Source organism: Elephantulus edwardii, unplaced genomic scaffold (genome assembly GCF_000299155.1).
Source record: "Elephantulus edwardii isolate Elephantulus edwardi_28Jun2011 unplaced genomic scaffold, EleEdw1.0 scaffold00006, whole genome shotgun sequence".
Taxonomy (NCBI): domain Eukaryota; kingdom Metazoa; phylum Chordata; class Mammalia; order Macroscelidea; family Macroscelididae; genus Elephantulus; species Elephantulus edwardii.
Genome location: NW_006399756.1, coordinates 679,645 through 690,770, shown reverse-complemented (window position 1 = coordinate 690,770; position 11,126 = coordinate 679,645). Strand labels below are relative to the sequence as shown.

At 54.1% G+C, this 11,126-nt stretch overlaps 1 protein-coding gene across 1 annotated transcript in view; it reads right to left on the bottom strand.

Moving 5' to 3' along the window:
- The window catches only part of TTC40 (tetratricopeptide repeat domain 40), an 86,159-nt gene that overhangs the window by 18,308 nt on the left and 56,725 nt on the right, over positions 1 to 11,126 (bottom strand). Inside the window, exons 39-47 of the mRNA XM_006880119.1 lie at positions 9,460 to 9,636; positions 8,374 to 8,509; positions 5,352 to 5,534; positions 4,220 to 4,408; positions 3,445 to 3,579; positions 3,125 to 3,304; positions 2,847 to 3,014; positions 1,935 to 2,032; positions 1,346 to 1,422 (exon numbers count right to left, since the gene is read on the bottom strand). Coding sequence (XP_006880181.1) covers positions 1,346 to 1,422; positions 1,935 to 2,032; positions 2,847 to 3,014; positions 3,125 to 3,304; positions 3,445 to 3,579; positions 4,220 to 4,408; positions 5,352 to 5,534; positions 8,374 to 8,509; positions 9,460 to 9,636 — 1,343 coding nt within the window. The remainder of the gene's footprint in view (positions 1 to 1,345; positions 1,423 to 1,934; positions 2,033 to 2,846; positions 3,015 to 3,124; positions 3,305 to 3,444; positions 3,580 to 4,219; positions 4,409 to 5,351; positions 5,535 to 8,373; positions 8,510 to 9,459; positions 9,637 to 11,126) is intronic.

Genomic DNA, 11,126 nt, shown 5'->3' with positions numbered 1-11,126 from the left:
GGTGGGTGCTGTCAGGTGGGTGTGAGGTGTGTGCTGTGAGGTGTGTGTGTGAGGGTGTGTGCTGTGAGGTGTGTGTGTGTGAGGGGTTGGTGCTGTGTGATGGGTGTGAGGTGGGTGCTGTCAGGTGTGCGTGTGTGTGAGGAGTTGGTGCTGTGAGGTGTGTGTGTGAGGGGTTGGTGCTGTGAGGTGTGTGTGAGGTGGGTGCTGTGAGGTGTGTGAGGGTGTGTGCTGTGAGGTGTGCGTGTGAGGGGTTGGTGCTGTGTGATGGGTGTGAGGGTGTGTGCTGTGAGGTGTGTGCTGTGAGGTGGGTGTGAGGGTGTGTGCTGTGTGATGGCTGTGAGGTGGGTGCTGTCAGGTGTGTGAGGGTGTGTGTGTGAGGGTGTGTGCTGTGAGGTGGGTGCTGTGAGGTGTGTGAGGTGTGGATGCTGCCAGGAGTGCATTTAGGACGGGCTTCGTGGCTGAGAAGCATTTTCACTGAGGTCGAGGGTTTCTGCACAAGTGTGACAGCTGGATTAACCCCAGTAGGAGCTCCATGGAAGGGCAGCTGGAGAACTCTCACCCTTTAAAGGCCCTCGGGTCTGGCTTTGACCATTCCAGCCCTGAGCTGGTACGTTCAGAACAAGGAGGGAGTAAGGGGCACAGGAGCAGCAGAGCCAGGATGGGCTGCTTCAAACCCGGAAAGGACAAGGCCCCCTGGAGTCAGCTCCGCAGAGCTCTCTATGGTCCCCAGAGCTGCTGGGCTTTAGGGGGGTGTGCCCATGGCTTCAATGTCTGTGGCCAGATGCCAGAAGTGTCCCCAGAGGAAGGTGACATCCTGCCTCATGGAAAAAACACCTGGAGACAAGGGTCTCAGTGCCAGGCTGCTGGGTGAACACAGACCCCGTCCGCCGCTGTGCTCTTCCTCCTGCAGGAGACAGGCCAGCGTGCCGGGCCACAGGACTAGTTCCTGTCAGGTGGCTCTCAGATTGGAGAATGACACTCGTCTTGGTGAAACCACACACTTTACCAAGGGCTGAGGCTCCCCCAGTGGGAGATGACAAGGGAGTTTGGGATAGAAGTGGGCTGGCCCCGCCTGGCATGGGGGAGGGCCTCACACTGCCCATCACCCCTGTGGGGACAGCAAGCAGGATCGGGGGCTCTGAGCATGGTCCCCGTGTGATGCCATCTTCCACTGACACCTTGGTCCCTGCTGTTAAAGCGAGATCTCCACAGCCCACTGAGGAGAGAAGCTGGCCATGTGGGCCTGAGTGACTCAGCCCCATCTGTCTGTGCCTTAGACCCGTCTATATGCGCAGTAGCCCCAGCCTGGGTCTTCCTGGAGCCTCTGGATAACCGGAGCACTCACCGCCGACCTGTAGCTGTTTGCCCTTGGGCGCCGTGATGGACTTGGGCCTCTCAAAGGTGGCACCGTACAGATGGGCCCTGTGGGAGGAGCCAGTGTTCAGGCACATCCTGCTCCGAGGCGGCACAGGAGAGCACGCGTGTGTGAGGACCTGAGGAGCACCAGTCCTGTGACAGTGCTGATGGGTTGGACCTAGGGGACTTGACCACTGGAGTGTCATTCCAGACCACTGAGCAGGACATCAGCACTACCCCTCGGTACGGCCACATGACCCGATTCCATGAATCACGTGACAGCAGCCGAGAGACGCAAAGGCAGCTCCTGTTCTCCAGCCCACACGGAGCATCAGGTTCTGACCTTCGAGGGTCCTCAGACAAGATCTGGGGGGCCCAGTGCTGGAAACAAAGACTTTGGGTGCTGCATCCCTTCCCCCACCCCTCTGGGCCACGTGGGGGTCAGACATCTCGACTCGCGGCTGGGGGCCATCCACATGGTTGGCTGCTGATCAGGATAGAGAACCCTACTCACCGTCAGAGCCCTGAAACAGCCCAGGGACATGAGGGGGAAGGGCCTGCACCTGGACAGGGCTCACCTGTCTCTGGAATGGTGCAGAAAGATGAGCCTGAAGGTCAGAGGAATCTCACTCAGGAGATTGAAATGTTGCGTGGTTACCTGGAGACTCCGCCATGCCTGTTGTCACAGCACAATAAATGGGCAGACTTAGGACATGAGGGTCCCACCTGCAGGGTGAGGGGGCTGTGGAGTCTGGTTCTTCCTCCCTGGGGCCTGAGGTGGGGTGGGCATGAGCCGCTGCTGGGAGCCCTGGAAGGACTGCCCGAGGGGGCAGCAGGTGCACGGGCCACTCCCTTGCCAGTTGCTAATGTTAGGATACTGGTTTGCACTGACACGAAAATAGAACATTAAACACTGTCTAGTCATATCCCTACTGCTGAGGTCTTTCCTTCAGACACAAACGCATAAAAGACTCAGGTACATAAGCAAATACATGTGCACTCAAAGACACACATGTACTCATGCGCGTGCATGGATATGTGGGCACAGGGAAGGCATGAACACACCTGTGTGTGCACGAAGGCCCCTAATGTGCGCGTGCGAAGGCACGGACACACCTGTGTGTGCACGAAGGCCCCTAATGTGCGCGTGTGAAGGCACGGACACACCTGTGTGTGCACGAAGGCCCCTAATGTGCGCGTGTGAAGGCACGGACACACCTGTGTGTGCACGAAGGCCCCTAATGTGCGTGTGTGAAGGCACGGACACACCTGTGTGTGCACGAAGGCCCCTAATGTGCATGTGTGAAGGCACACGTGCAGTCTTTGACATTAGACCCAGGAGGCAGGTCACCCTGTTTCTGTCCCAGGAAGCCAGTTTTGGGGTGTAATGTGGCCACCATTATTTCAGCTGGGGAGTTTCTCTTCGGGACTGAAAGCTGTTGCTTCAGTGGGCCCTGACGAGAAGGAGACCATCCCCTGTGGCCCTTCACCTTGGTGGTGGCTAGCCTCCGCTCCACACTGGTGAAGAGACGGCTTGGTGACCTGGCCTGGCCCTTCAGCCGGTGCTGCAGCTGCAGGAGGGCGGCGAACTGGGAGCTGCTGGTGTTGGCCGTGGCGGCTAGTAGAACACTCTGCATCATCTCCGAAGCAGAGCAGCTCTGAAGGAGACAAGAAGGGTCATGTGTGTGATCCCACCCAGGCTGCCCAGCTGGCACTGCCCACATCTCTTCCTCAGGGGACATGGCTCTTCCCCTCCAAGGGGATGTACCTGAGACAGTGCCAAAAACTGGAGGGTAGTGGGTGGGTCCAAGGTCCCCGTGCACTCTGCCAGGTCCAGGCTGGTGGCCGCTGCCACGTCCAGCATCATGGCACCCAGTGAGGCCTGCAGGGCCTGAAGCAGCACCTCGGACGCCTGGGCCAGGTACTGCTGGGCCAGTGCCAGCTGCTTCTGTGGGACAAGGTGTGGGTAGTCAGGCTGGGGCTCTCTACAGGCAGGATGAGATGGGAGGGGTGCCAGCTTCCCAGAGGAGGGGAGGTGGAAGGGTCGGTGGGTGGGCAGGCCTGCATGGACCAGGGCAGGGTGGGTACCTTGAGGTGGGCACCTTTCTGGTTGTGCCCCTTGGGTAGTGTCTTGAAGGCTGGCAGGTCTGTGCTGGGCCCCTCAAAGTTGCCCTCCTCCCCCTTGGTCTCCAAACCCTTGACACCGCTAGGCTTCATCTCCACCTAGAGGGCCAGGGGGAGGTGGCCTCAGGTCTGACTGGACCTTCTCCTGGGGACGAGCTATGTGGCCCCATTCCCTGGGCACACGGCCTAGACCTGCCGATCTGACTGACAGGACACTGCAGTTCTCAGGGTTTGCCACATTATGGGATGGTGCCACCCAGTGTCTCGGTTGGGGTAGAGCTTCCCACAGTCCTGTGCAGGGTGCCCTCAGGGTTCCTATAGGGCTGCACGAGGTCTCATGCAGGCTCTTCCCTCTGCACTACCTGTGAGCTTCACCCCGAGGCCCAGACCTGCTCTGGACTGGGGCCCATTAGTCCCAAGGAGACAGGACTGGTGGGTGAAGGGTCTGGAGCCCCTGACTTCTGGTCTACACGCACTTCCTCTCTTCTTCCACATGTACTCACAGTCCTGTGTCCAGGGGCATATGTCCCTTCATACTGTCCCTCAGCTATATCTCACCTGTCCTCATCCCCACCCCTCCTCAGGTGGGGATACCCCCCCTACACATCCCAGATCCCAGTTTGGAGGTCAGCTGACCTATGTACACTTCCTCCTAGTAGCGACCACACAGGACACCCCCTAATGTCAGCACCCCCTGCCAGGACAGAGCAGGGACTCTGCCAACTTAGGCTGCACTCACCAGGTAGGACTCATCCCAGTAGAAGCTGGGGTTCACGGGGTTCGAGTTCAGGGCCAACTGGTACAGCATCCTCCCTACCAGGCCCAGCATGCGGGCACGGGTGTTGGCACAGCCCCCACAAAATGGCTGGAGACTGACCAGCTGGACTAGTGTGGTGTGGGCCAGTGTCTGCTTCAACATGAACCATTTCTTCCGAAAAAATCATGCAGCCATCTGTCAGTCTGTGAAGGGGTGGCACCTGGCCCCACCCTGAGGGGCACCTGGGAGTCCAGTCCTCATGCTCTGCCCATGGGTGGGGGGGTCCCCAGGGTGACCTGTCCTGGGTGGGGGTCTCCAGGTTGACCTGTCCTGGGTGGGGGGTCCCCAGAGTGATCTGTCCTGGGTGGGGGGGTCTCCAGGTTGACCTGTCCTGGGGGGTCTCCAGATTGACCTGTCCTGGGTGGGGGGGTCTCCAGGGTGACCTGTCCTGGGGGGGGTTCTCCAGGGTGACTTGTCCTGGGTGGGGGGTTCTCCAGGATGACCTGTCCTGGGTAGGGGTCTCCAAGGCTTCGAGATTGGATAGCTACTTCAGGTCTACACAAATGTGGTCAGTGACAAGCACACAAGTCACCAAGCTCGGCACCAGGACAGCTTTGGTCAACCCAAATCTACACCAGCCCATCCACTCACACTTCAGGACTCCCGATGCCTAAAAGGAAAGACTGTTTCCTTCAAAACAAATACAGTCTTGTAAATTAACCTTTTTTTTTTTTTAACAAATCATGATTTTCCTTGAAGGAGCTCCCCCATGCTTCCAGAACAAGTCAAAGCAAACTTGGGAGGGGAAGTCGTAAATGTCTGATAGGAAACAATTTCTAGTGAGACCTCTGTTTTATTAGCCAATTAAGCCCCCGTCAGTGGTTGGCTGGAAAGGCCAGAACCTTCCACAGCCACTATAAATCCTCCATGCTGGAGGTGCCTTTCAGGCTGGCTGAGAAGTCTGCAAGCTGCCTGGTGGCGGCAGGGACACTCTTGTGGTCAAAGGCTTTGGGGACACCCTGCACGCTCAGTGTTAACCCTCTCCATGCCAGAGGCCTAGAGACAAGAAAGCCCTCCCCTGAGGGCAGCAGGGCACAAGGGCGAGGGTGGTCACCAGGCCGACGGCCGTGTAGTCCCTTGCACTCTGCAGGTAACTGGCCAGCAGCTTGTCCAGGGATCCCTGCTCGTAGTGCTCCTCCCACCTCTCAGCCCAGGCCAGCTGCAGCATGTCCAGGGACACCTCGGCCAGGTGCAGTTTGAGCTGCGCCAGCTTCCTCGTCAGCGGCGTGCTGGTGGTCTGCAGTGGACAGGCCAGGCCGAGGTCAGGGTGCTGTAGCTGCCCTCTCGAGCAGCTTCGCAGAGCCCTGGGGCACAGTGCATTTCTTACTGGGTGGGTAACTGAGAGGTCAGCAATTTTATCCACCAGCCAATCAGAGGAGGAAGATGTCTCCCCCATAAAAGGCCTGCAGCCTTTGGAACGTGCAGGGCCGCAGTTAGCCAAGGTAACACAGAGGGAGGGGCTGGTGTTCACACTGGAGTTCACACTGGAGTGTGCAGCGTGGCGAGTTGACACATGCACACACTCGTGAACCACTGCCACAATTAGGGTAGTAATTGTCCATCTCCCCACATTGTCTGCCATTCCTTCCTAACACCCCCTTCACCCAGCACCTCTCAACTCATATCCAGCCTACGTAGAAAGCACTAATCTGTTTTCTGCCCTAAACAAAAAATGAGTCTAGAATTCTGTGCGCACTGAGCACGATTCCTCCCCCCTCCACCTGTGGTTCAGTCAATTCAGCGTAAACATCTTAAGGTTCAATCCAGCAGAAGCTGCTCCAGCAGGCCATTCCCCTCCCCCTCTGGTGTGTCCCACTACATGGAGGTACCAACTTGCCCTTCACCTGCAGTTTGCAGATTGGGTCCCCCCCTTTACAGTTAAATCTGCTATGAAAAGATATAAACAAGTGTTGTGAGTGAGCATGTTTTTCTTTTCTCTTGGGTAAATATCTAGGAGTGGAATAACTGGGCCATATGGTTCAAGTATGCCTGGTTTTAATTGTTTTTGGTCAAATATTCTTCTAAGCAGTATAGCCCTGGTTTGTCCATTTGCTGTACAGAGGGAACTCGTGGTTGCTGTGGAGCTGAACACTGTGACACTGATGTGTCAAGTGTGATAATGTTTCCCCATGGTGGACAGTGTTGGGTGGAGCTCCCCGACTAAAACAAGCTTGGAAGCCGGAGTGGCATCCACTTCTGAAGTAGCTTGCCTCCGGAAACCCTATGAACCTGGAGAAAGGATGAAAGTTATACAAGTGTTCAGGTCTTTGGTTCATAGGGTCACTATGGGTCGTCTACGACTTGATGGCACTTAACGACATCACAATGGTCCAAGCACATTGAGCTTTTACACAGCTGACTGCCAAGCTCTTTTGCAAAGTTCTTTTGCTGCACTGCTTTATGTCAATGCCTTTTGTCAGCTTGAGGGAGTTCCTGTCTAGAAAGTCTGGTTGTTCTTTTATTTTTAAATCAGGGATGTTGTTAAGTGTTTTCAGAGGCTGTTAATTGCACGGGAGGAGATCGCCCAAACTTCTCCCATGGAGTAGCTGGCAGATTCGAACCACGTGCCTTCAGGATTTCAGTGCAGGTTCTTACTACTAGGCCATAGATGTTGGACTTTATCAAATGCTTTTCTGCATCTTACAGAGATGATCATAAGGTTCTTATTTTTCATTCTCTTCCCATCTCCACGTATGGTGAGCTAAAGTGTTTATTAAAGAGTGCGGCTGGGAACCCAGCTTGGCAAGCGCTCCTGTCCTTTTTAGATATTGTTTATTGCTGGTACCGCAGAGTCGGAACCAACCCGTAGCTGAACCTCTGGCAGATTTTCAGAGGCAGTTCATTAATGGTATGGGAGGAGACTGCCCATCCTTCTGCAGAGCAGCTGGTGGCCTCGAACCACACACCTTTAGTATTGCAGCACAGATTCTTGCCACTAGGCCACCATAGCTCCTTTTATATATGGCTGGATTGAATTTGTTAGATTTTTGCTTGGAATTTTCAAACCTATATCCATGAAAAAATGTGGGTCTGCTATTTTCAGTTCCTTCCTATGCATCTGCAAGTCGGACAATGAACAAAGACAACGAAAAGCTGGGGCCTTTGGTTGTGGTTAGTCTGGAGGACTGGGTGTGGTTAGCCTGGAGGACTGGGTGTGCCATGCACCTTCCAAAGAATAAAAAGTCTGCTTGGACAGAGTGCGACCTGCATGTTCTTCAGAGTCCAGGACGGGGACACTGTGTCTCACACACTCTGGGTCCCCTGTCAGGTGGTCCTTGGAAAAGGACATCATCCAGGGAACAGTGCAGGGTTAGAGAGAGAGGTGGACCGTCAGAGAGTCTGCCACAGTGACAGCAGGGCACTCCTGAGATTCTGAGACAATGCAAGACAGAGCAAGGTTCCGGCCTGTCTTTCACAGGGTCACTGTGAGCTGGCCAGCAGCAGCAACAGGATTTTAAGTTGTTCTTTTTGAGGAGGGGTAATGCCGTATCAGGGTAGTGCTAACCTCACAAATTCCTTTTCCATTTTCTGGAAGAGTTTATGTAGAATTGGTATTATTTCTTTCCCAAATTTTTAGTAGAATTCACCAATAAATCCATCAATGGCCCTAGTGGGGTGTGTGTGTGTGTGTGTGTGTGTGTGTGTGTGTGTGTGTGTAGATTTTTAACTACATGTTCTATTTCTCTAGTAGCTACAGCGCTATTCAAGCCATCTGCTTCTTTTCGAAACATCAGCCATTCAGGAGAATTGGCTGGCTTCTGCTGATAACGTTGTTGTTGTTGTTGTTGGAAGCGTGCATTTATATGTTAATGGGAGTAAGTAAAGGCACAGAGCTATGCTGGCAGTGGTGATGCTGTGACCTTGCAGGACAGAGCTGAGCTTCTCAAAAGGTTCCCAGGTGTAATCTCTCTGGGTGCAGGGAACCTCATCTTTCTCCCTGGACGTGGCTAGAGGGTTTGAGCCATTGACCCTTCAGTTGGCGGTTAGGGACCTCCTTCGAGACTCCTTAGTTAAGACAATAGAGTGTAGCTAAATGCTGATGGCCGAGAGGCAGAGAGAGGACAGTGCACACTCACTTCCTGAAGGGACAGTAGATCCTGAATCTTGAGAAACAGGTCCTCCTCCTCAGCCACAGCGCTCTGCACCAAGCTGTACGCTTCCAGATAGTACGCGGTCTTCTGTTCCTCATCTGTCTCGTTCTGGGCACATAACCTTTACGACACAAGAGTGGAGTTAGACAGCAATGCTCATGCCCTGTGCCACGCTTCTCTGTGTCTAGTCAGTTCTGACTTGCGATGCTCTACGAGACAGAGTGAACTGCCCACCTCTTACATCATGAGTCCTAAGTACGTACTGGGCGAGTCTCAGACCATACTGCACATGGGAGGTCCTGGAAGTGCAGCAGTAATAATTTTGCTGCTAACCAAAAGTTCAGTAGTTCAAATTTTGAATAGCACAATACACAGGCATTATACTAAATTTTTTGCAAAATTTAAGTCTTTGTGCAAGAGATGAGAGGAACCGGAGGCTGAAGCCAGTTGCAGAGACCAGAGCTGAGTCCACAGGTGTGACGGGGTTGTGACAGGAGGTAAGCCCAGCAGGAGTCAGCGTCCATGTGGGGGCTGGAGTGTGTCTGAGGGAATGTGGTGCTGACATGTAGGAAGCACGTAATCTCTGAGCAGCAATTAGGTGTTTCAGGTATGTGTGTGGTGTGTGCACACGTGTGTACATGAGTGTGTGGCATGTATGTGTGATGTGTGATACGTGTGATGTGTGTGATGTGTACATGTGTAGAGTGATGTGTGCACGCAGCATGTTCAGGGCTGTGTGGAGTCCAGGGCAGCACACTTGTGGTACAGTGGTCAGTGTGGTGAGTACACGTGTGTGTGCATATAGCGTATTCAGTGCTGTGTGGAGTCCAGTGCAGCACATGTGTGGTGTAGTGGTAGGTGTGGTGTGTACATGTGTGTGCATATAGCGTGTTCAGGGCTGTGTGGAGTCCAGGACAGCACACGTGTGGTGTAGCGGTATATGTGGTATACATGTATGTGTGCACATGGCGTGTTCAGGGCTCTGTGGAGTCCAGGACAGCACACGTGTGGTGTGGTGGTATATGTGGTATACACGTGTGTGCGCACATGGCCTGTTCAGGGCGGTGTCACCTCTTTATCTTTGCCCTCTGCAGCTTCACATCCACACAGCTCTCCGGACGGCCACAGAGGGTGAACTTTCTCTCGCTCTCCAGCAGACATTCATCCATCCTGTTTAGCAGCACCAAGTTCTCAGCGGCCTCCCTGGGGACAGAGCCTTGGAGGACCTGCACCTGCAGGCTGACACACCTGTGAAATATGACACACACACAAGCTCAGCCCTGGGTGCCCCCACCTCCCCATCCTCAGCGTCGTCCAGCGGGTGTCCATGCCCAGTGGCCATCTCCTCCGGCCCTCACTCATCAACAGAGGTATGGGCAAGCCAACTCCACCGTGTGCCCACCGTGGGATGTTGTGCATCTTAAAGTCTCAAAGACTTAGTGGAACACCTTGTGCCATGTGAGATGACAGTCACCACAGGACAGATGTCATGGCGCCAACTGACAGAAAATGCCATAGGAAGGTTTACACACCAGGGATGGAGAGGTAAGGCCAGGAAGGACCCATCACCAACTACTCAATGGACACAAGATGAGGGAGGAAAGGAGGTGAGCAATGCAACTCGAATACAAACGAGGAGTCTCAGGGAACGGCAGGAGAAATGCAGTGAGCCAAGTGGGAAGTGTGTGTGGATGCAGACACAGGCACAGAGACACAGGAACACAGAGGACACACAGACAGAGGACAGACAGACACAGGAACACAGAGGGCACACAGACAGAGGACACACAGACACTGGAACACAGACAGAGGACACACGGACAGAGGACACACAGACAGAGTACACACAGACATAGCACACAGACACAGGATACACAGGCACAGGAACACAGAGGACACACAGACAGAGGACACACAAACAGAGGACATGCAGACAGAGGGCACACAGACAGCAACGGACGCACCAGATGGGAGTGCCTGGGACCACGTTATGGCCACAGAGACGGGTACTGGTTGGTGATGCTCTATGCTGCACAAGCTGTAAATACATCCTCGCATTCAGTAGGGTCCGTGGGGGGGCTAGAGAACTTCTCACTGTAACCAAACACCCCAAGGGGATGATTTGCTGGTAGTGGGGTCTCAGAACCACAGTCTTGGGGACCTCAAGGCCAACTGACATGGCATCTCCCACAAAAGCAATGTTCTTCTCCCTACTTTGAGAACTTAACGTCTTGTAGGCAGCTTTCTAAGGTGCGACGTCTGGCCTCTCCCACCCGAAACAAAGAACAGAGAAGAAAAGCAAAGATGTTGAGAGACAATTAGTCCAGAGGGTGAGTGGACCACGTAAACTTCCACCTCAGAAGAAGGGACAGAGAAGGATTAGAGGAAAGGGGAACCACAAGGGAGAAGTGGGAGTTCTGTGACATGTCAGGGATGGTAATTCATGTAAAACAAGATACGTATGAGTAGTTGAATGGGAAACCAAATTGCTCTATATATTTTCATTCAAAACACCCATTTTTAAAAGTTGAAAAAACAAAGAAGGAAAAAAGAAACCGTCTAGAAGCTTGGACTAGAGTGTGAGTGGATGGTGCTGGACAGAGCTCAGAGGGGCTCCTGCCAGAGAGAGGGGCTCAGAGAGGAGGGTGTCCCTTCAGAGACAGAGGCTCTGAGGGGATGTCCTGCCAGAGACAGGGGCTCTGAGGGGGTGTCCTGTCAGAGACAGGGGCTCTGAGGGG